Source organism: Bos indicus x Bos taurus, chromosome 6, assembly GCF_003369695.1.
Source record: "Bos indicus x Bos taurus breed Angus x Brahman F1 hybrid chromosome 6, Bos_hybrid_MaternalHap_v2.0, whole genome shotgun sequence".
NCBI classification, from domain to species: Eukaryota; Metazoa; Chordata; class Mammalia; order Artiodactyla; family Bovidae; genus Bos; species Bos indicus x Bos taurus.
Genome location: NC_040081.1, coordinates 55,847,774 through 55,873,808, shown reverse-complemented (window position 1 = coordinate 55,873,808; position 26,035 = coordinate 55,847,774). Strand labels below are relative to the sequence as shown.

The window sequence follows — 26,035 nt, the reverse complement described above, 5'->3', positions numbered from 1 at the left end:
TACCAGGGAATACTAAGTAAATACTTGCTTTCATCAATAATTTCTCAAAGTATTTCAGGAAACTCCCAGGCAGCATTAAGCTAAGTGGGACTTGATGCTGATCCAGGTGGTGCTAGTGGTAAAGAACTCACCTGCTGATGCAGGAGACATAAGAAACATTGGTTTGATCCCTGGGTCAGGAAGATCCCCTGGGTTAGGGCATGACAACCCACTCCAGTATTCTTGCCTGGAGAACTGCAAGGACAGAGGAGCCAGGCGGGCTACAGTCTGTAGGGTCACAAAGAGTCAGACACGACTGAAGCAATTTAGCATGCATGCATTCACACACTGAGAGGTGTCTCCATTTCCTCTATCACTTTTCCATGCTTCTTAAATAGTATTGCCGACATCATTGACATCATCAGCACAGCAGACTTCACACGTTCTATAATCTTCACAAGTCTTTTTTCTTTAGAATCATACCAGAACAATTCATGTTATAAGAACAAGAGATGTCTGTCATCTTTTCGCCTCGCTCCACTCTCTCAATTATTTTCACTTTTGTTTCCATCGGTATCTCTTGGCACTTCTTAGCAGTACCAACTGTATCACCACTGCTTTTACTCTTTTTTCCATACATCCTGGACTTGAAATAAAGATACTGTTCTACTGAATACTCCATAGAACAATAAAGTACACAAAATCACAGCCACTTGTAGAGAATGTATACACATGATGATGTATGCCAGACATGTGAACTAACTTACATGGTTGGGCATGCAGACACATGTTCACATCTTTGAAAGTTCACAACTTGCACATAAGGAGACTTACTGTATTATGTTGGCCAGTCTGAGTGATATTTTATTTTTGATTTGGAAAATTAAATTCTTACTTGACTTTCCAATCCACATACCAAAGCTATATAGTATTTAGGAATAAGCCTAATAAAATGTATATAGTATATGTGTGGAGACTTTTTGGCAATGCTTCATTGAAAGACATTGGAAAACAACACAAATTGAAGCATATATTACAGGTAATAGATTTAAAGATACAATATACTAAAGATGTCATCTTTCTCCAAACTGACCCATATGTCAGAGGCAATTACCAGCAAAACCCCAACAGTTTGTTTTTGTGGACCTTAACAAATTCTATTTTATATGAGTGGAAAAATTTCAAGGAAAACAAACCAAAAAATATCTGGATAAGAATAATATGATATGGCTTACCTATCAGGGATCAACTTATTATAAAGCCTTAAAAGTTATGACAGTGTTAGATTAGCTCAAAACTATACAACAAGACTGACCAGTGGAACAGTTCAAAGAAAATCTGTTATATGACAGAGGAGGCTTCACAGATTGTTAGGGAAAGAAATAACCATTCAATAAATCATGCTGTCTATCCACATAAAAACAATATATGAATTTTTACCTCACATTGTATGTAAAAGTCAATTTCAGATGGATTGAAGACTTACATGAAATCCAAACCTTTAAAATTATAAGATAATAAAGAAGAACACTTTTATAATTTAGGAGATAGAAGTATTTTAGGACTTGGACAAAAAACACTGATAATAAAAGAAATATATGATAAATTAGTCACATAAATATAAAACTACAGGCCACAAATTGACAAAGGTTAGCACCAAGACCATTAAAAATTTACAAATCAATGTAAAAAGTTCAAAAATGAGCAAGAAATTAACAGTCAAAGTACTGCACAATTGCATTTATCTCACATGCTAGTAAAGTAATGCTCAAAATTCTCCAAGCCAGGCTTCAGCAATATGTGAACCATGAACTTCCTGATGTTCAAGCTGGTTTTAGAAAAGGCAGAGGAACCAGAGATCAAATTGCCAACATCCGCTGGATCATCAAAAAAGCAAGAGAGTTTCAGAAAAACATCTATTTCTGCTTTATTGACTATGCCAAAGCCTTTGATTGTGTGGATCACAATAAACTGTGGAAAATTCTGAAAGAGATGGGAATACCAGACCACCTGATCTGCCTCTTGAGAAATCTTTATGCAGGTCAGGAAGCAACAGTTAGAACTGGACATGGAACAACAGACTGGTTCCAAATAGGAAAAGGAGTATGTCAAGGCTGTATATTGTCACCCTGTTTATTTAACTTATATGCAGAGTACATCATGAGAAACGCTGGACTGGAAGAAACACAAGTTGGAATCAAGATTGCTGGGAGAAATATCAATAACCTCAGATATGCAGATGACACCACCCTTATGGCAGAAAGTGAAGAGGAACTCAAAAGCCTCTTGGTGAAAGTGAAAGTGGAGAGTGAAAAAGTTGGCTTAAAGCTCAACATTCAGAAAACGAAGATCATGGCATCTGGTCCCATCACTTCATGGGAAATAGATGGATAAACAGTGGAAACAGTATCAGACTTTTATTTTTGAGGGGCTCCAAAATCACTGCAGATGGTGACTGCAGCCATGAAATTAAAAGACGTTTACTCCTTGGAAGGAAAGTTATGACCAACCTAGATAGCATATTCAAAAGCAGAGACATTACTTTGCCAACAAAGGTTCGTTTAGTCAAGGCTATGGTTTTTCCAGTGGTCATGTATGGATGTGAGGGTTGGACTATGAAGAAAGCTGAGCACCAAAGAATTGATGCTTTTGAACTGTGATGATGGAGAAGACTCTTGAGAGTCCCTTGGACTGCAAGGAGATGCAACCAGTCCATTCTGAAAGATATCAGCCCTGGGTGTTCTTTGGAAGGAATGATGCTAAAGCTGAAACTCCAGTACTTTGTTCACCTCATGCGAAGAGTTGACTCATTGGAAAAGACTCTGATGCTAGGAGGGATTGGGGGCAGGAGGAGAAGGGGACGACAGAGGATGAGATGGCTGGATGGCATCACTGACTCGATGGACGTGAGTCTGGGTGAACTCCGGGAGTTGGTGATGGACAGGGAGGCCTGGCGTGCTGCGATTCATGGGGTCGCAAAGAGTCGGACACGACTGAGCGACTGAACTGACTGAACTGACATATAAGAAAACACAAATATCTAATAAAAGCCATTATGAAAGATGCCACCTTTATTTTAATCAGAGAACTACAGATTAAAGCCACAAAAATCCATTTTACAACTATTAGATTTTCAGATTACAAAATCTGATAATATGCAAGGCTAAAAAATATAAAAAATACTGGGAGAATGAAATTTAGTTCTACCAGTTTGTAAAACCTGTAAAATTGTACATGTGTATACTCTATGCCCAGCAGTAAGACTGGTAGATACTCTGAAGAAGTGCCTACACAATATACTTTGAGTGAAGAATAATCATAATAGTAATATCCATGTTAGCAAAAATTGAAACTACACGAATATCCCCCAATAAGAACACTGATGATTGAAATATGAAGCTATTCAATAGACTATTATACAGAAATGAGAACAAACTTTATACAATAATAAATGGAACAGCAAGACCATAAGACTATATGCAGAAGGGTAGCATTTTTAGAAGTGGCAAGCACAGACAAAGCCACACAAGACATTATATATGGATGAATAAAAATATATTGATGAAAGTAAAAAAAGTTAAAAGCACAGGAATGAGTCAAAATGTTTTAATAGTGGTTAACTTTGGTGAAAATGAAGAGTAATTAGGGTAGGGAGGTAAGGGATAGGATGGGAAGAGACAAGTAAAGAGAAGTAATTTTATTAATGATATATAATTTCTTAAGTTATGTGATAGTGTTACCAGTTTCTCCATTTTATTATTTTTATATGACATGTATATTGTACAGATATTCTTGTATATGACTCACATATATTTTAATAAGGTTATCTTAAAACCAACAGCATTTTGTAGAAATGGCATTTTTCATGCAAAAAAAAAAAAAACACAATTTCCCATCTAATTCTCTAAAATATTTCTTGCATAATATGAAATAAGCTTCTATTTAATAAATTAATTTCTCCTTTCATTACTATCAATAAATCTTTTCTGGCTCATAATTAAATGACTGTCATGTTTTGCCCAGAAATCATTCACACATGAAGGAATGTACTACAACAAAGACCTTTTATTCTTTATTTTCAAACTACATTTTGACATCAAATCATTTTATCTTTTTTATATTCTGAGACATGGATTGCTTCATTGTGTTTCTATTTCCACAGAAAATGTTCAGCTAACTTTTACTCTTTGATATAAGAATGTTAAGTAAATAGTTCATATAGGTTTTTACTTAATTGTTTTATGCTCCTCTAGATAGGGAAAATGCATCTCCCATGTCTATCACTAATAGCAGCAGAGCATATCATAATTTATCAATTTAGTATTGTCAGAAAGTACAGAAAATTAATGGCATGGTTTATTTTTCCACAAATTTACTCATTAATTTATTTAATTCACCAAATTCAACATGGCACCAACTATGTTGTAATTATGCTGAGTGATTATAAATGGAAAAGATAAATTTAATAACACTATGGTGTGATTTAAGATATACAAAAGAACAGGGCTGGAACTAAGAGAGGAGCAGTTAATCCCTTCTGGAGATCACAGACTATCTTGACATAAGGAGAGAGCTGAGCTTCAACTTATAGAACAAATGAGAGTTCTTCAGCTAATCATGGCAGAAAAAGCAGAGAGATCATGTACTAAGGCAAAGAAATGGAGAAGAAAAAAGAAATTTGGCTAGTTGAATTGATGACAAATGGCAATCTTAGAACGCCAGACAAAGTGACACACACACACAAACACACAAGTTAGACAAACTCTGAAGCTGGAAAGAAAATCCCCTAGATCTGGGGGGAAAAAAATCTCAAAAAGCTAGAATTCTTTTTCCTTCCTAGGGAACACAAGGGATTGATTCCATGAACCAGCCTGCCCCAATCCCACCAGTCACGCACACACACCAGATGTGTGGGGTCTGGAGTCTAACATGCACTTAGGCCCATTACATACAGCCTCCAGCTGTCAGCTAGAACTGACTCAGTCATAAAACTGGAACCCCCAAAAGGACAGTACTGGCCTTGAAATGAGAAACAACAAAAACAACCAAAATCCCTTTGAACAACTGACTCAGGAAAGCAACAAAGAAGCATACAAAAGCTTCTGTGGTTCTATTTCCAGTTTTTTAAGGAATCTCCACACTGTTCTCCATAGTGGCTGTACTAGTTTGCATTCCCACCAACAGTGTAAGACTGCCTTATGATCCAGCAATCCCACTGCTGGGCATACACACTGAGGAAACCAGAAGGGAAAAAGACATGTGTACCCCAATGTTCATCACAGCACTGTTTATAATAGCCAGGACATGGAAGCAACCTAGATGTCCATCAGCAGATGAATGGATAAGAAAGCTGTGGTACATATACACAATGGAGTATTACTCAGCCATTAAAAAGAAAACATTTGAATCAGTTCTAATGAGGTGGATGAAACTGGAGCCTATTATACAGAGTGAAGTAAGCCAGAAGGAAAAACACCAATACAGTATAATAACGCATATATATGGAATTTAGAAAGATGGTAACAATAACCCTGTGTACGAGACAGCAAAAGAGACACTGATGTATAGAACAGTCTTATGGACTCTGTGGGAGAGGGAGAGGGTGGGAAGATTTGGGAGAATGGCATTGAAACATGTAAAATATCATGTATGAAACGAGATGCCAGTCCAGGTTCGATGCACGATACTGGATGCTTGGGGCTGGTGCACTGGGACGACCCAGAGGGATGGTATGGGGAGGGAGGAGGGAGGAGGGTTCAGGATGGGGAACACATGTATACCTGTGGCGGATTCATTTTGATATTTGGCAAAACTAATACAATTATGTAAAGTTTAAAAATAAAATAAAATAAAAAAAAAAAGCTGTGGGTGGAAAGGAAGGGAAAAGAACAGTTGATCTGATCAAGAAGTATAATCAATACTTGGAAATAAATTTCTAAGGCTAAAATTTGTAGAGTAGAATTAGTATGAAAGGCAATTTACTAGTTTATACCATGTAAATAGATATCACAGTTAATATCATGCTCATAGGTAAGATAATCTGAATGAGACTTAAAACGAAAGTGTTTACAATGATTAAAGGAATAAAAGAAGAAATAGTAAGCATAATTAAAAAATAGAGAACCTCAGAAAAGATATTTTAAAATTTTTAATATATAATAATAGCCTTTTAGAAAAGAGAATTATAATTATTAAAATGAACAACTTAAACAATTGACAGTAAAATTGGTAAAATATATGATAAATCTAAGGAAATCTCCACAAATGTAGCATGTAAAATATTAAAAATGTTTAAGATTAAGGTGGACATTCATATAAATTATGTTTAACCTATTTATATTTCAGTTCAGTTCAGTCGCTCAGTTGTGTATGACTCTTTGTGACCCCATGAATCACAGCATGCCAGGCCTCCCTGTCCATCACTATCACCAAGAGTTCACTCAGACTCACGTCCATCAGTTGGTGATGCCATCCAGCCATCTCATCCTCTGTTGTCCCCTTTTCCTCCTGCCCCCAATCCCTCCTAGCATCAGGGTCTTTTCCAGTGAGTCAGCTCTTAGCATTTGGTGGCCAAAGTACTGGAGTTTCAGTTTTAGCATCATTCGTTCCAAAGAACACCCAGGGCTGATCGCTTTTAAAATGGACTGGTTGGATCTCCTTGCAGTCCAAGGGACTCTCAAGAGTCTTCTCCATCATCACAGTTCAAAAACATCAATTCTTTGGCGCTCAGCTTTCTTCACAGTCCAACTGTTATATCCAAACATGACCATTGGAAAAACCATAGCCTTGACTAGACGGACCTTTGTTGGCAAAGTAATGTCTCTGCTTTTGAATATGCTATCTAGGTTGGTCATAACTTTCCTTCCAAGGAGTAAGCGTTTTTTAATTTCATGGCTGCAGTCACCATCTGCAGTGATTTTGGAGCCCCCCCAAAATAAAAGTCTGACACTGTTTCCACTGTTTCCCCATCTATTTCCCATTAATATAAATGATGATTTTATTTATATAATAGTTTCTCTTTAATTTCACCATGCTGTTTTCTTGTTTTCTTTCTGTTACCATTTTGCCATATGAATTTTTACTTTTCTTTTGCTTTTATATAATTTATATTCAATTCTAGATTTTTGAAAATGAGTTAATGTCCTATTCTTGATCTGTTAAATTTTTATTCCCAACTCATTAATTTTATCTATTTATTTTGCTAAGATCAAGTGAGTGGTACATTTTGTGAGCACTTGTATTTAAAAAAAAAAAAAAAAGCTTGTTAGGTGAAAACCCTAATTCCACATCTTCCCTTCAAATCTATGAAGGCTTTAGTCCATTTATCATGCTATACAGAATGAGCCTGGGGCTAGACTGATTTTATTCCTTCTTACTGAATCTATTTCTGCTGAATGAATGCTTATGGAATTACCTTTTATTTAAAAATACATTTCAATTTGCTATGTTATGTCTAAAGTATAGGTTTTTTTCCATAAAATTTGAAATAACACTTTCTAACTCAGGGTTTTAGTCAACATCAGAAAATTACATCTCTGTGCCTTTGATTATTACTTTTTTGTGGTTGTTTTGGTCTCTTTCTCAATGGTACTTAAATTTCTTAAGTTATATCACTTTAGATGAGCCCTTATCATACCTTGTTGACTTTTCATCTCAGTCTCTTATCTTTGTATCTCACCCTGCTGTTCTTTATTCTTTTCTGCCCCATCCTGATGGTCATTTCTATATATTTTTGTTGTGGTTATTTTTGTTCTTCTTTGAAGTCTTGGTGTTGATTGGTATTTTTTTTTTTTTCCCTTACCACATCATGGAGGAGTTGGGTATTTTCTTATCTTTGAGTGAACATCTGTTCACCCATTTTCAATTTGGTTGTCATTTGAATCTTTCATAGATCTAGAGGGCAACATTTCTAAACCAGTTTTCAGTGTCTAGTCATTTTTGCCGAGTATAATTTCTCTGGACCAAGGTGTAACATTCTCCTATCGGTACTGACTAGATTTCCAGTACTTTGAGTCAATGAAGTGTATGAAAATGTGCCACCCCCAGTATGCATATCTTTTAGAGATATTATTGCCTCTACTGTTATCCCTATATTTTGGCAATTTCATTTTTGACAGTGCAATACACTGCTTCCAATTTCTCTCCACATTCTGCCCTGTTGTTTCTGAGGGATGTGGAAGTACAGCAAGGGAGAGGCAAAAGAAACATTGATCTAGTCACTTGCACAAATGATATTTGTGTATGACAGGGATACATTTTTATTCTCACTGGTGTATATAGACTATGAATAAGATCAACAATTGGGAACAGGAAATTGTTTTATTATTATCTTTCTGGCAAATGTAGCTACTTTGTTTTATAATATAAAGTACATGTCAACACAAATTTATTTTTATTAATCCTTTGCAACCTACCCTAGAGACAACTGAAACATTTACTAGATTTTAGCAATAAGTTACCAGTAAGAATCAAATTTTAGAGTTAAGTTCTCATCTTTAAATATATATATATATATACACACACACACACACACACACACACACACACACACACATAAAATATATGTATATAAAATGCGAGGATATTTGAAAGAGAATGTCTTAATCTGTTAAGACTAATATGTTTAAGTAGGAAGCTCCAGGATATTTTTGGTTTTAAATCGTACTTTACCATGATATACAAGAACATGGATTAACTCAATGCCAATTAGGATATAATACATATAATGTTGTACAGCAAAAGCACAGACAACTGAATCGTGTCTATACTTCTGTGTTCGCTCTCACATACCTAATACTAACAAAAGTTTAACTTGGTCGCCTGGCCAATGTTCTACTATTGTCAGCTTCCTAAATTAGAAACACAGTGGTAAAGAGCAAATACTCCACCTCTCAATTTCTAATCTTACAGCCTCAAACTAAATACATGGCAGATCCATGTGCTATACAGAGTCATGATTAGAGGTAAAATATGTGAGTCCAAACCCAGCTCACACACTTCTTAGGCACAGTCCCTCCTCAGTATCTGGGTGCAAGAGACTGGTTCCAAGACCCCTACAGGTACCAAACTTTTCAAGTCCCTTTTGAAATTGGCATAGGCTTTGCACATAATCTAGACACACGTCTTCTTTTTAATTATCTCAAGACTAATTATAATACTTGATACAGTTAAATGGTATATAAATAGTTGCCAGTGCATGGCATATTCAAGTTTTGCCTTGGGAAGCTTGCTAGAATTTTTAAAAAAATATTATTGACCTGTGATAGATTGATCCTCAGATGTACAACCTGCAGATAATTATAATACAAGTTCTTAGTCTCATTGAGTTTCAGACTTCCAAGTGATAAAATGAAGGTGAGGTGGTGGGCAGATTGGATGAGATAATATACATAAGGAATCTGGTTTAAAAAATCAGCTTCTCAGTTAATAATTGTTATTATTTCTGTCTGAAGTTGTTTCTCCCTCTAACGTTTTTTCCAAAAAGAAAAAAAAAAAAAATTGCCTTCAGAATCAAAGAATGTAAAGGTTCCTGTTTACCTTTCTTGTTAGGAAAAAAAAAAGTATTAAATGAAAGGACAGAAACAAAGATTAGGGTTACTATTTGTGTGTGTGTGTGTGTGTGCATGTGTGTGTGTGTGTGTGTGTGTGTGTGTGTGCTTAGTCACTAACTTGTGTCTGACTCTTTTGCGACCCCACAGACTGTAGTTCTCCAGTCTCCTTTGTCCATGGGGTTTTCCAGGCAAGAATACCAGAGTGGGTTGCCATTTCCTTCTCCAGGGGATCTTCCTGACCCAGAGATCAAACCTTTACATCTTTGTAATTAACCATATCATAAATTTTTTGAAAGCGAGGATTAATTTTGCCTCTTTTGTGTCAATCTTTTCTCAGAGCATACTTTTGGACCTATGACAGCTAAAACCATTACCCTTCCAGATCCACAATATTTTGTTTCTATATTAAAAATATTTCATCATATTTCAGTGCTGATACTTAACTATATCTGATTACACTTTTAATCATGTTTCTTTGTTTACCATTAAGTCAATTAGAGCCATTAGGGTCAAACTTACCTGTTGAAGTACAAAGGTATGATTCTGTTTGTTGTGGTACTAGCTGTTCTTTTATGATCTATTTCAGACCCAAGATTTTTTTTGTCAGGGTGTGGAGAGCAAGGTAGGAGTACAGTGACTGGCTTCTGAAAAGAATGTGTTGATGGGTGCTGAACATGAATCATAGGGCTTGTGGATAGTACTGAGTAGGAAGTCTCTTGCTGAGTTTTTAAATATGCCACCAGAGATGGTTCAATTGGTTGAACCTAAACAAAGAAAAATAAAGGATATATATTGCTATATCTTAATAGCAGAAGATGCAAAGTATCAGCACATGTCCAAGTCAATTTTCTAAAAATTTATTAGAACATAGTTTTATACATTTTTCTCTGCATTGTTGGCTAGAATCAACACTATCTTATGAAAGATCATAGCGATTGGTCCTCTTTTTGCAAAGTCTTTGTAAAATCTAGGTTTCTTGTTCTATGTTATAAATAACTGAGAATCACTGTTAATTGTAGGCAACAAAATGACCCAGAAAACAAAATAGACATTTTACATAATTTCTAATTAGAACTATTGTTAGATCAAGTGATCTTCAGAAACTAGACAAACAAGACTACATTTATTTGTTTCCTCTCACATAAGAATGGCTAATAAAAATAACTAGAATGATTTCAAAATTTCACAGTTTATAGAAAATATTTATGAATCAATTATTTATAATATGTTTTCTTCCTGACTTTTCTTCCCTTACCCATTATGGTAACAACTGGGAAAAAATAGGAGAGCATGAGGAAGAGTTAGACTAGAAGGATAGGAAATATTGAAGAAATATGTTTTCTAAAATGTATATTGATACATAGTTGTACGTCTTGTATGTAATGCTTGTATGAATTAAATTCTCATCCCCAAAAGAACTGTTTTATAATTAAATATAACCAAATATTCATAATCAGAAATGTTCTAATTGATTAGCTTCTTTTTTAAACATCCTCTCAGGTGGAATTCTTGAATTATACAAAAGCCCCAAAGTCCAACATTAATTCTATCATAGATATTCAACATTTTTTTGGTCAACAAATATCATAAACAGTACAACAAAATAAGACAAAAAATAGCTAGAACAGGCTTTACAATAAGTCAGGGATTTCTTTGGGAATGAGATTTAATATGCTCTAAATCACCACTATTTCACTGATGACACTATAAGTTAGGTGATTAAAAGTATGAAAATTCATTTATTGCTATATTAAATATTTGTATCTTCTTCCCTTTTAGGACAAAGTTTGATAACCCACACAAAGCCTCACCAGTTTTTAATATTTACCTTTATTTGTACAAGCACTGGTGAGTTGAAAACTCCTGGAGGGTAATTTAAGGATATTCGGGAATCCATGGTTGTCTTATGAGTAAGACCTTTCTTTGTTACTGTAAAGGACTCTTTCTTTAAACAAGACACAACAGAAAAGATCCCCAACTTGTAAACTTTCACTTCAGCACAGGTCCCCTGTGTGGATTGAAGTATATTAAGACAATGACATTAAAACACATTAGTAGTGCATTATTCTGGAAGTATATGCTGTACATATTCTACAGCTGTGGGGAAAAAAGAAAAAACAATAGCTATATGCTGTTTCTGTCATTGAGAATTTCTTCATTAACCCAAAATGGATGGTCCTTTCATGAGATAAACTAGAAGCAGTTACTAGGAGTTTCTCAAACTTAAACCACACAATAGAAAAAAAGAGAAATAAATATATTTTTCAATTTAAATTATTCCCCTGAAAAGGTAAAAGGTAAATTTAGTGTTTTCACAAATATTAATCATGTTTGGAATCCTATCCTTCTTTTCCAGAATGGACTTTAAGCACTGGCCTCTATCCAGAAAGTTTAACAGTTTTAGAAATTCTGAGGGCTAAAATTTCATCATTTGGGTAGTTTACACCAATCCTACAGCACTTATACTGTCAGCAAATTCCTTCCTCTGACAATTCATAACCTCCTGATAAAGTCATTTTCTCTATTTCTCTCTTCCATGCAGGGGGAGCAGATGATTGCAAAGAGACACACTTGTGTTTCTTTTTTATATAGTGACATTTAAATTTGGAATGCATATATGCAAGGACATATTCAAGCTTTTTTATCACACAGAAAGGAACTGTGTACATAAATGAAAACATAATTATCTACTCAATATAATCACCAAAGCTTAAAATGAAGAGGAGGACTTAGAAGTAATCTGGTCTATTCAATGCTTCCCCAAACACCAGCCGAGCTCCACCCAGGCATGAGAGGATAATCATCCAGACACACACACAAACATTTCAGGACAATCACAATGGAAAATAATCTATCATTTGAAAACTGACTAAGGAAGAGATTTCACAATATCTCTGTATGAATCTGTTGCTGGGAAAATTCACGGCATGATGAATGTTCTTAATTGGCCAGAGGGAAAATGGTGAGAGGTAAGAAAAAAGGTTTTCTCGGAACTCATGATGGTTGCCATGCAGTTAGAGTATATTTGGCAGATACTGGGGAAACGGAAGGATTTTTAAGCAGGGGAGTGTCATGAGCAGAATTCTGACGATGGTTTATCTGACTCCAGAATTAGAATTCTTAAATGTCGTATGAACCACACAAAAATTTGGAAGGAATCCAGAGTTTAAATTTTCTTGGGCTAAATATAGGGATAACTACCATTAGAAAACTATTAAAAGAAAAGTATATGCTTTTATTTTTCTGAGTAGAAATGTTCTCCCTTTTTTCTTTTGCGCTATTTATTAACCATATTCATATCTATTTGGTGAAAAGCATATGTGCTATGAACATTTTTTGTTATTATTATGATAGTCACATGGATAGGTCAATGGTAAAAGGCCACAAGCTACTTCCTAGACTGAATAGAAAACGTCTTAGTTGCACGAATTGGAGTAAATAATTAGAACAGGCACAGCTTTCATATTCAACTGTATAATCTTGTTTATAACTCAGAAAAGACCCAAATTGGAAGAGGAAAAGATGAGTCAAGAAGAATTCTTTGTATGTATGGCGTTTTTTTACATTTATTCCCTACCCACCTCTACAAATAATAACAACTTATATAAAGCTGAAAAGTAAATAATTTTAATTATTTAAAAATAAGTTCCCGTGGTCCAGAGAAGAACTTCAAATTTTAGTTCCCATCAACTCTATGCTCAGTTTAATAATTGTGCATGTATTCTTTCTTCAAAGCATATGATTTTGTCACCACAGATGGCTAGCAGTTCAGTTCAGTTCAGTTGCTCAGTCGTGTCAGACTCTTTGCGACCCCATGAACTGCAGCATACCAGGCTTCCCTGTCTATCACCAACTCCGGGAGCTTGCTCAAATTCATATTCATTGTGTCAGTGGTGCCATCAAATCACCAAATCCTCTGTCATCCCCTTCTCCTCCTGCCTTCAATCTTGCCCAGCATCAGGGTCTTTTCCAGTGAGTCAGTTCTTCACATCAGGTGGCTAAAGTATTGGAGCTTCATCTTCAGCATCAGTCCTTCCAATGAATATTCAGGACTGATTTCCTTTAGGATTGACTGGTTTGATACCCTTTCAGTCCAAGAGACTCTCAAGAGTCTTCTCCAACACCACAGTTCAAAAGCATCAATTTTTTGGTTCTTAGTTTTCTTTATGGTCCAACCCTCACATCCATACATGACTACTGGAAAAAACCATAACTTGGACTAACCATCCTTTGTTGGCCAATTAATGTCTCTGCTTTTTAATATGCTGTCTAGGTTGGTCATAGCTTTCCTTCCAAGGTGCAAATGTCTTTTAATTTCATAGCTGCAGTGATTTTGGAGTCCAAGAAAATAAAGTCTCTCACTGTTTCTATTGTTTCCCCATCTATTTGCCATGAAATGATGGGACCAGATGCCATGATCCTAGTTTTTTGAAAGCTGAGTTTTAAGCCAGCTTTTTCACTCTCCTCTTTCACTTTCATCAAGAGGCTATTTAGTTCCTCTTTGCTTTCTACCATAAGGGTTGTGTCATCTGTATATCTGAGGTTATTGATATTTCTCCCAGCAATCTTGATTCCAGCTTGTGCTTCATCCAGCCTGGCATTTTGCATGATGTACTCTGCATATAAGTTAAATAAGCAGGGTGACAATATATAACCTTGACATACTCCTTTCCCAGTTTGGAACCAGTCCGTTGTTCCATGTCCAGTTCTAACTGGTGCTACCTGACCTGAATACAGATTTCTCAGGAGGCATGTAAGGTGGTCTGGTATTCCCATCTCTTGAAGAACTCTCCACAGTTTGTTGTGATGCACACAGTCAAAGGCTTTAGCATAGACGGTGAAGCAGAATTAGATGTTTTTCTGGAATTCTCTTGCCTTTTCGATGATCCAGCAGATGTTGGCAATTTGATCTCTGGTTCCTCTGCCTTTTCTAAATCCAGCTTGAACATCTGGAAGTTCTTGGTTCATGTACTGTTGAAACCTGACTTAGAGAATTTTTAGCATTACTTTGCTAGCACGTGAGATGAGTGCAACTGTGCAGTAGTTTGAACATTCTTTGGCATTACCTTTCTTTGGGATTGGAATGGAATAGATGGCTTTAGAGTTATTATAGTAAAGTCTACCATATAAATGATAGTTTATTAACTACTATAATGTGTTTATGGGCTTCCTTCTATCATCTTGAGTGTATTTTCTCATTTAATCCTTATTACCCTACTTGGTAGACACTATTATTGTATTCACTTTTAAGATGAAAAAACTGGGTCATAGCAAGGTTACATAATTTACTCAAGTGGACATTGCAAGCAACCAAAGTTTGATGTAGGAACCAAACTTCAAACCCAGCAGTCTTCCTCCACAATCCATATCCTAACTACCACATTTACTGTTTTCCATATATATACTAAACATGATTTATAGTAAACATGATTTATCTCAGTGCAAACACACACACAAGCACACACAGACACTCAAATATTTTCTCAACCCATGAATGATAAAAATAAAGCTACTGTCATCTAGAGATTCTAAACAGAAGCTCATCCCATTAAAAATGTTAGTCTAAACTAGTCTAAGGTATGACGCTAATTAAACAATGATGTTGGTTTTGCTTTCCAGGCAAAAATATAACACTTGCTGGTTCCTAGAATCAAGTTTTTCACTCCCAAATTTGACCAACAAGCTCTGCTGTTTGATCTTTATGTATAGAAAAATGAAACAAACAAACAAAAATAACACATGGATTCACCAGCATAAATCTCATCAATCCTTCCATTTTTACCAATGAAGCAATTATATCTATACAATGATTTGGTAATCTGAGTAATTAGTTAGAAGAAGAGTCACAGAGAAAATATTGGTGTAATCAAGGATTGACCAACCTTGTAACTTCCTGTCTTTCCCTCCAGTGAATTTGGAGTTAGATAACTTGATCGAAGGTTTATGTCAGACACTTTCACCATGATATCTCTGTAATTTCCCCTGTAACGTGCAGTAAATGGAATCGCAATGCATATTGGAAATGGAATTCTCTTTTCCATATCTGAGCACTCCACAGTGATGACATTGCTGACCAACTCTTCATTCTCACTCACTATTAAAGAACTCATGCTATTAGTTATCCTGCATTGTAAATGTTGTAGAACATAGGCTGGTGCTGTAATATAACAAGACACTTGGGGGACAGTATCATCACTCAGCACATCAAGATACCTGTAGGGGAAAAGGGGACATCATTGTTTTTCAATTAGTTGATTTATGGACTATATAGTGAAATGTCTAAGAGTATCAGTTCTAGAGCCACGGTGTTGTGGTGTGAATCCCAGCTCTCCCATTTCTGACACTGTGACTTTGGGCAAGATACACAACTTCTCTGTGCCTCAACTTTCTCAACTCTAAAATAGTGAAAAATAATACCAGTCTCATATGAAGGCTGTGAGAATTAAATGAACAATTATACAGTAAAGTCATTTAAAAGCTATGCCTGGCATATAGTAAGTACCATGTAAGTTATCCATTGTTATTGTTGTTATTACAGTTATTATTTAGGTGGTCAATTCATCTCTCAGTTTTGCTCACTTCAAATATAAATCTGAAGATTGCTGAAGCTTCTTGATAAATCAAAACTAATACCTGGATAGTTTTCTAAGTTTTGATGAAAGGAAATGTGTGTGTGTGTGTGTGTGTGTGTGTGTGTGTGTGTTGTCCTGGAATTGTCTAAATGCCATAAATCAAGTGATGATGCTTATTACATTTTTAATAAAAATTGAGAAAATATAAAAGTACTGTGAATGTACATTTAATCAAGGTGAATAGAAACAGAATATTCACATTCCTCAAAGAACCAATCCAAAAGCTTATTTTTACCTTTGGTTTTACTCTTACTTTCTGCATCATCAGCTTTGCCAAACATTTTAGAATCTTATAGATTTGAATTCAAATTTGATATTAGTTACTTACTAACTGCTTTATCTTTAACATCAATAATTCTTATTAAAATAGCTATTAATAATATTTTAGCTCTTTCTATGATCAGGTTTTGTGCTAGACATTATTTCGTTTAAATTCCCATGCTATGGGGTCAGGCATATCCCACTGTCATTACCATTTTATAAATAAAGAAACTGAGGTTTAGAAATTTTAACTTTCTGAAAATTACACAGATAGTAAGTTGTAGAGTCAATAAATGAATCCATCTATCTTTAACACAAAAGCTCAAACTTTCTATTATATCAGACTTCCTCAAATCATTCTAAAACGCTGGTTTCATTATCCATTATAAACTGAAACAAATATCAAATATCAAATAATTCAATCTTCACAATAGTGTGAAGATTGAATGAGATAAAATGTTTCAACTTCTTATAATAGTGAATTAACATAAAATGAGTTTTCAATAAACATTAAATCTCTACACAGCTTGCACTTCTTCTCTTCTTTCTATTTCTTATTTCCTACCAGTGACATGACTGAAACATAAACAGTGTCAAAGAGAAATAAGAGAATCTTTAAAAAAGATTTTTTTTTAAAAAAAAGAAAAGGATCTTTATAAAATACAGTGTAAATACCCAGTTCTAAAATAATCAGGTTTTAACTATTTTCAATTAATAAATTTAACTTTAAAATGCCCTGTAACACAGAAATCTAAAAAATATGTTGAAATAGAAGAGAGGATTATTTATTTATATTTACAATTCTTAACCCATACAGTGAGAAGGAATAGAAAATTACTCAAGTCATTGGTCTGTTTGAGTATTCTCTGATCATGATGATAATGGTACTTCAGAAAATTAGATACATTGTTTAATGGAAGGTGCAATGATTCTGCCTTGTAACACTTCAAAAATGACTCTCTTCTGTGCCCTGGAAGCCCAACTCAATACACTCTTCTTCCAAAAGACTAACAAAGTAGAGCAAGGAGACCTGTAGATCTAATCAAGCAGATCTAGTCCAGCCACCAAAATAATCATATTGGTTTATTCCAGTGTTGTTTCCCTTTGAGTCTGTATACACTAGGACAACTACCCTGAAAGAGTTAGACTTTTTAAAAAATATTCTTCAGGAAGGAATCACAACAGATTCCAAACTAGGTTTTGTTTATGACACTCATCTTTCTTGGGGCACCATGGCTTCCTAGCCTGAGGAGCTTCAATGAGCAGTCATCTTACGAAACATGCAAGCCAAGCAAAAGTGGTTACATTGCCACAAAGAGGAAATCACTAACAAGAACACCTAAAGGAGGTGTTAGAGGGAGTGGTTCAGCAGTGACTCATTAGTTGATGCATTGAGTCATTTCTGAGTGTGAGGATTCAAAGTGTTAATGTTTTTCTCAAGTGAAATGGGAACCACATATTGACTGCTTTTAACAGTTGTTTTTCAGAAGCATAAGTCTTTCAAACCTGGGGGGTCTTTCATGCCTTGAATGTGCTCCTGTGACATCTATGAAATTGACTAGACTTTCAGACATGCAGGGAACCTCAGAGCTCATCCCTTTCCTTTCATAGATGAGATAACAAAGTCAAAGTGAGCAAAATGACTTGCCTGAGACCATAGACTCATTTGTGGTGTTGTCCTGGAAATGGTATTGTGTGTCTGAAAGAGCACAGATGGGATAAGTGATGTTTGATGGTGTGTGTGTGGTGGAGAAAGTGAGGATTGGTGGTGGTAAAATAAATCAACATAGAGATGTTTAGCTGAGAGTGAAGGTTGGCCAAGCAACAAGGTACTAGACCCTTTAGATGATTTTATCCTTTGATCTTATCAAATAATCCCAGGAAGTATATATAATTTCTACAAATAAGAAAATGGGTCTAAGAAATGAAACAAGTTGCTCAGGGTCACAGAACTAGTATGGAATAAAACAGGAGATAAATTTATGTCTATCTGTCTTCTAAACCAATGATATTTTTATTCCCCATTGTCTTCTAAGAGTCTTATTTTTACTGGGAAAATATAGCTTATGAATATTTTATTTTATTTAGAGAAATATGGATTATTATTACCTTGTATAGGGGCGATGGATTCATAAAATAGACCAGTCAATTTCAACATATTTTTTTGAAGTCATGGGCTCTTTGAAAGTCTGGCGAGAGCTCTAGACCATCTCCAAGGATATAAAGTAGTTGTGAAAATATATATTCAATTTTAAGAATCTCCCGAAGCTTATGCCTAAGCCCTCCCAGAGTTCTACAGACACAGGTTACAGATACATGATGATTTATATTAATACATAAAATAAATGTGAGAATTTGAAAATATACATAAAATAAATCAGAGGCTAGGAAATTCTCTTCTAATATTTGAACTCTGCAGTCTCCTAGTTGTTTTTTCCTCATGACAATCTAAAGAGTACTGATTTAGGAAACTGTCCGTGTTCAGGACAATTGTTCATTTTAACCACTTTCTTAAACAGTCAATTCCTTCTTCCATTAAAGAAGCATTTTTTTTTCTGGAAGCTGTAAGAAACTAATAATAACAGCCTTATAAATTTTTATGGTAGTAATTTAAACAGTTATTGATTGCTAATATCTTTATGAGATATGAAATATAGATATAAAATTTTACTCATGTGTAAATTGTTTTATATACAAGTGGAAACACATATAGGTAGGCGTACACAAGCACCTCTTACATTGTATTTACTTACTCCTTTTCCATTATGTTATTCTTTTGCTTTAGACTCTCTGAGTCACTGGGAAGACTATTCACACATTTATTGGAGCTATCACATGTTATTGAGGATGTGGTAATCTCTTCTCTTTGGCTTTCTGAAATCTCTTGAATTTCTCTTTCTGTTGTCTGGATTATGTCATGCAACTCTTCCCTGTTTCCATTTATGCTCTCAATAGTCATGTGTTCTATTTGTTTATCATCTTTATTTTCTGCATTATCTGGGAACATTTTGTTCTGTGACTCTTCTTGCCCTGTTACATCTCCATTCAATGATGTATTGTTTTCTTTTTCCACTAATTCTGAACTCTTATGTATTTTATTTTTTTTCAACTGGACCTGGTTTGTGTAATGACTTTCCTCTCCATTTGTGGGAGAAACAGTAGCTGTTTCTATGACATTTTGTTCCCCTCTTGCAGCAATGTCTGTTGCTTTGATATCTTGAATGGTGGACTTTGTCTGCAGTGGAGTACATTCATCATGCATGCCGCATAAATTACACATCTCCTTTTCTTCTTTCTTTAGAAATGTAGCAGTGCTCCCCAAATATTCATTTATTTTCATGAGGCAGTCTATGAACGTAATGGTTTCTACACACACAATACACACAGAGACACATAAAAAGAATAAATACAAAACTAAACCACATTGTTTTTCCACTGACATGTAATAAAGTATGGAGAAATTATCCTAGAAATCTGTAAAGACCTTTGTGTGTATAAGACCCTTACTAGGCTTTAAAGCCTGTATCCCTCTTGAAGAAGTCATTTGTACAACTGTAATTTTTTTAACACATCTAGAAATTGGGGACAAATTGTCTTTTTAACATAATAGCAAAGAATAAATCCAATTCCTCTTGCTTGTGAAAATTCTTTGAATATTTGAAGGTATCATGACCACCAACCTCCCCATAACATGCTGTCTTATTGAAGTCAACATCTCCTTCCATTCATTCCTCATTTGGTATGATTTGGGGGAAATTATCTTTCTTCTTTGAAAGTACTATACAGTTTATCAATGATCCACATATAATGATTTGCCTGAAGTTTAGTGGAATGCTTCAAATAGACTTGGGTAGCAGGCATGCCATATCTACATTATTTCTGCTGATGCAGATGCTATATTTTGTTGAGTACTTTGTTTGCTATTATGATTGAATTAGGTTCACACTATTCATCCTGCTGGGCTTGTGATCACTGACAAATTTTCAATAAGCCTTTCAAAGAATAGCTCTGACACCAATTCTCTGATTGGAATCTGGCTACTCAAGAACTAATAAACCAAGTCAAACCTCTTTGCTCTGGTGTAAACCTCTCATTGTGATCTGATCTGACATAGTCTCTTACTCCATCCCTATTTCTTATTTTATTTTCCTATTTAATCATTCCTCCTCTCCTCACAGCTGGGGTCACTTGATGGCTTCTTATAGGCTTAGCAACTCTCCAATCTTTAAAATTCAACTCTGAACTCAGAAATATGTAATTTAAGGTGCCATATGGCTCAGTGTTTTCAAAGTCATCACTAAAACATCTTCAACTAGTCTAGCCTTATCATTGAGCTCTAGTTCTGACTTTTTTTTTTTTTTGTCTTGTATCTGAGAACCAGTCTTTATTTTGAACTCCTCTTCTAGGAGCTGGCCTTATTCTCCATGAATAATCACGTCTTCATACATTGCCTAGAATCACATTCAGTTCTCTCTAGAGATTTGATTCCTGTCTCTGAGTTCCAGCTTAGGGTCTCTGGGTCATGCTGCTTTTGGACAGATTTCCCTCAATGTCCACGATCTGCTCTCTAGACTGAATTTTTAACATTATCTGCCCTGGATTCCCAATTGATGAGACCTGCCCACTTGCCTTCACCCCATGTTATTTAGAGTTGGATTTCATGATGCCCATCTTCTTATCTAGAGTAACTGTTGTTTGAGATAATAGGCATTGGATACCACATTCTTCCTGCCATGCTGTACTTAGCATCCATAACTGGGCTTATTCCCAAGAACCTGCACCCCTCTTTATGTGTGTCTTGGGGGTATAATTTCATATTCCATCCCACCCTGGACTTCCCAATATTTTTGCGATTAGCAAGTTCAAGTTTAAATAAGTCTAAAATTAGAATATCATATTTCAATATGGAAAAACTGATCAACCTGCCTCAAACTAAGCCTATATTTTCCTACTTCTAAGTGTTGTATCCTGCTGATAACACCTCTGCCTGGAATGTTCTTTCAACGTGCCCAAGTTCTGGCTGCATAAACCCAATCCATTCCTTCACCCTCAGGTTAGATGCTGCATTTGTCTTAGCAAAATTCTCCACCTGAAAAAGTGTAATCTCACCTGTTTCTGAAGACTTAAGGCACTTCATTTGTACGTCTGTAATGGGACTGTCCTCAGTGTCCCTTGTGTTACTGTGCAGTTGTGTTACTTCCCACATCAAATCGTTCATTCTTTATGGACTGAGACCTTAACGTAGCCTCTGTGTGCTCATTAGCCCTCTCAGAGTGGCTAATAAATATTTTTTAGAGAAAGAATAAATAAATACTTGCCTTGTCTCCAGGTACAATGATTCTCTTTGTCAAGCAGTGCATACAGCTGCTGGCAGGTGGAGCGCAGAGTCCCTGCAGTGTGCTCCAAGAGTTGGTGAAGGGCCCCACTGAGCTCCTGACCCAGAAAGACCACTGTGGCGATCCAAGAGGCCCCACCAGCCCCTTCACAGTGGTCTTCACCCAGAAGCACCTGCGTTAGCATCAGATTTTGTCTCCAAATCTGCTTCAATATATGGCCTAGTTTACCTGAGCCCATGTCTTCTGCATCCATCTTACTCTCCAAGAGTGGAATGTTTCCTGACAGCAAAGCCTAAAGGTTTAGCAAATTTAATCTTGGCTATGGATTTTTTTTTTTCTTCTAAAATCTAGGAGATGATCCAAGTCAGCTCGCCAAGCACTTTCCTGCCACATAATAGTTTATTCAGCTTCTGTTGACCAGTGAAAAGTTACTAGGTGACCAAAGGAGGGGCATTCCAGCACCCTGGATGCCATTGTGTACAGAATGGTAAACCACGGGGACAGAGTTAGCTCACACAATCCCACTCGCCATGTAAGTTTTACAGTTTTGATATACCGTGGAAGCTCCATACATTTTTCACATTTTAAGGCAACAAAATGTGGATTCTGTGGTAGGATGAGAAGTATAATAATCAAAGGTAAACTAAGTTAATAACATTGCTAATAATTCTATGTGATACTCTAAAATACTTATGCATGAGCTAATATGTTGTCTGAATTGCTTTAAAATAATCTGAGATTGTGGTAGTGGTGTATAGATGAAATAAAATTAGCTATAGGTTAATAATTGTTGAAGCTGGATATAGTTCCATGTGAGAGTCCTTATGATTATCTCTAGTTAGCATATACTTATAATATTTTTACCATAAAGAATTTTTAAAAATATTCCTCTGCTGGAGCAAAGTCTATTACCACTGGGTAGGAGATTAGTTTAATTAGTGCCTTCTTCTATGGCACGTCTGCAGTGAGATCAAGATAGGTACTTGGCCTCTTTCCTCTCTGATAATTTCTCTCTAATTGGATAAAATGCTCCTTCACTAAAAGAAAGCAAACCTGAAGAGTGGCTTTCTCTAACTAGTGAGAAATCTTCACTGTGTATAATTAGAATTCATTCACAGCAAGTTCCCATTGCTGCCTGCCCCTCCATTGGCACATTGTACAGAGGCCAAGGCATTACAGGACTTGATACTGGAGGAGTCCAGGGTGTGAGGAGAAACCCAGAGAAGCCTGCTGCCTCCTCTCCAGGCCCCTCCTTTCATTAGGGAGAGTACAGCACCAGAGGCAGAAGACAGTACATTCCAGACAGGCTCCTGTTCTCTGGGAGACTCTGAAATGAAATGAAAACTTCCAAAGCACAGCCTGAATTCCGCCCTCCCTCCCATGGGCATTGCCTTGTCTCATCTTAAGCACCAGAGTTCTTAGAGCAACACTCAGAACACCTAGAAGATGAAATGGGAAAATACAGCCCAGTGAATAGGGAATAAAGAGTGAATGCCACCACAGGCCTAAATACTGCCCAAGAATTTTTGTGGTGTGAAGAGGCTGAGGAAAAGGAAAAGAGTGATATGGGAAGGGGTGGTAAGGGTTGGGGTAAAGGTGTGGGCTTATTCTCCAGTGGAAATCTTATTTTTCAGGGACTTCTGTTCCTTTAACTCCTGAAATATGTATGTAATTTGCATATGTTGTGTATATGGCTTTAATTTGATACCAATTCTGAGAACTTTCTGTAGCATTTACTGTGGCCCAGGTACTATCTACATGATGGGAACTTCAGAGAAAGGCAGAAAGATGATTAAAATCAGCTTAAACTGTGTTGAGAATTAGAGCAGAACTGTGAATTCAGAGTATCCCCAAAGCTTTGAGGGGTAAAAATTTCACTCGGATTAGAGGCCTGGAAAGTGAAAGTGAAGTCACTCAGTCATGTCCGACTCTTTGCTACTCCATGGGCTGTATCCTACCAGGATCCTCTATCCATGGGATTTTCCAGGCAAGAGTACTGGAGTGGGTTGCCATTTCCTTCTCCAGATTAGAGGCCTAATCCCTAATTAGGAGCTAATGTGTGAGCAGGATTTGAGCAGCTTTCACAACAGAGGGAAGGGATGTTCCAGCATAGGAAATAATATGATCAGAGGCAAGGAAGTAAGACATGACATTGTATGATAAAAAAGAGGAAAGCATGGCTTTTGAAGAGGGTTTATGAGTCTGGGAATGGTAAGAGAAATAATTACGGAGAGTGGTGAAGTTGGAATTGTGTTTTTGCAGACAAAAGAGAGATATTAAATATTTTTGAACCAAATAATTCTATAGTAAAATCTATGCTTTAGGGAGTTAGATGTTTTAGATGGTAGACACACAAGAATTAAGTGACTTGAGAGTCCATGTTAGAGCAGCAACAGTGCAGGCAAAGGAAGGTGATGTTTTGAGAGGAGATTTGAAGTAAAGGAACTAGAACTAGAACAATGGAAACAGTGACAGACTTTATTTTTGCGGGGCTCCAAAGTCACTGCAGATGGTGACTGCAGCCATGAAATTAAAAGATGCTTGCTCTTTGGAAGAAAAGCTATGACCAACCTAGACAGCATATTAAAAAGCAGAGACATTACTTTGCCAACAAAGGTCCATCTAGTCAAAACTATGGTTTTTCCAGTAGTCATGTACGGTTGTAAAAGTTGGACCATAAAGAAAGCTGAACACCAAAGAATGGTGCTTTTGAACTTTGGTGTTGGAGAAGACCTTTGAGAGTCTTTTGGACTGCAAAGAGATCAAATCAATCAATCATAAAGGAAATCAGTCCTGAATATTCATTGGATGGACTGATGCTGAAGCTGAAATTCCAATACTCTGGCCACCTGATGCGAATAACTGACTCATTGGAAAAGACCCTGATTTGGGGAAAGACTGAAGGGGGACAACAGAAGATGAGGTGATTGGATGGCATCACCAACTCGATGGGCGTAAATTTGAACAAGCTCCAGGAGTTGGTGATGGACAAGGAAGCCTAGCGTGCTACAGTCCATGTGATCACAAAGAGTCAGACACAACTGAGTGACTAAACCTGACTTGAATTATAACTTCTAAATCATCAGTTATAAAAAGAGGAACAGAAAGTATTGAAAACCCAGTCATCTATTTACTTGAGAAACATTTCTTGGCCACTTGTATAAAACTGTGCTTGGTAATGGAGTATGATTGAAATGTTTGGTTTAGGTGACTGAACAGATAGTAAACCAAATGAGTCAAGGAATTTGGAGAAAAAAATTCAGCTTGATAGGTAGATCATTTGATTAATTTTGGATTTATCATCTTTTAGATAGCATGGGACAATTCTTTGGAATATCTAATACATTTAGGAGAGGTCAGAAAAATATTGGCATGTTTGAATAGGTGTGAATGAATCCCTAAAAACAGAAGACTTTAATGGGGAATTTACACCATGTACATTTTAAGTATTGAATAAAACTGATAATGAAATGCTGAATCACTGAACCAATATACATTTATTTCTTTCTAGATATGCAGGAAAATACTCTCTCAGGTCAGGAGGAAAAAAGCCCAAACATTTTGCTTTAGCCTCATTGACATTTGCTGTCCTCAAGTCTAAACTTGTTCTCTGTCTGGCTTCCCCAAAATATGTAATATTGCAAGGTGAGACCTACCACAGGCCACGCTTGCTGTGTTTACTCATTAAAACAAGCATCTGCATGTTCCTGCATCTTGTTTTCAGTTAATTGATGTCACTAACCATGGAAAGAACTGACATTTGCAATCAAGGTTTGTGACACCCACAGAAGTTAACTGCAAAAAATTCACCTTGATGGGCTTTACAATGGATTAGCATCTTCATTGTGGTTACTCATTATTATGACTACAATACTTTCTCTACTGAGAATTCTTTGCTTCCACTGACATTAAAGGAATTAGTATGCAGTCTTGAATTCATACAAAACATTATGTGGTTGAAAAGACTGCAGTTCTTCATACAAAAGTATCAAAGTGAGTGCAGAGGAAATTCCAGTAAGCAGGACAGTCACTCACTGAACAAGTGAAGAAATATAACTTTGCAATAGACTGGACAGCCTACTGATGCTAGGCAGGAGAGGACAGTAAAGTTTCGAAGTATACGGAAGTTTGCTATTTTCCACTTTGTTTATGGTGAGGAGCTGTGGATACATCAGATGTTAGCAACATTATTAGTTCTGTTATCTGATTTTGTTATTTTCTTTGAGTTTCTATGTAGTTACTGACCCCAAACTTTGGTGCAGTCAGCCCACATTAA

General features: G+C 36.0%; 1 protein-coding gene across 2 annotated transcripts in view; it reads right to left on the bottom strand.

Moving 5' to 3' along the window:
- DTHD1 (death domain containing 1) overlaps positions 1-22,146 on the bottom strand; it is an 89,517-nt gene extending 67,371 nt beyond the window's left edge. The window contains exons 1-5 of one of the 2 annotated variants that reach the window (XM_027544237.1): positions 21,742-22,146; positions 19,177-19,789; positions 15,413-15,743; positions 11,359-11,538; positions 10,050-10,294 (exon numbers count right to left, since the gene is read on the bottom strand). In XM_027544237.1, the coding sequence (XP_027400038.1) occupies positions 10,050-10,294; positions 11,359-11,538; positions 15,413-15,743; positions 19,177-19,789; positions 21,742-22,012 (1,640 nt within the window). In that variant the 5' untranslated portion in view covers positions 22,013-22,146. Of the gene's footprint in view, positions 1-10,049; positions 10,295-11,358; positions 11,539-15,412; positions 15,744-19,176; positions 19,948-21,741 lie in introns of those variants that run through there. The other variant, XM_027544236.1, reaches the window with a different exon arrangement.
- Positions 22,147-26,035: the final 3,889 nt, after the last annotated feature.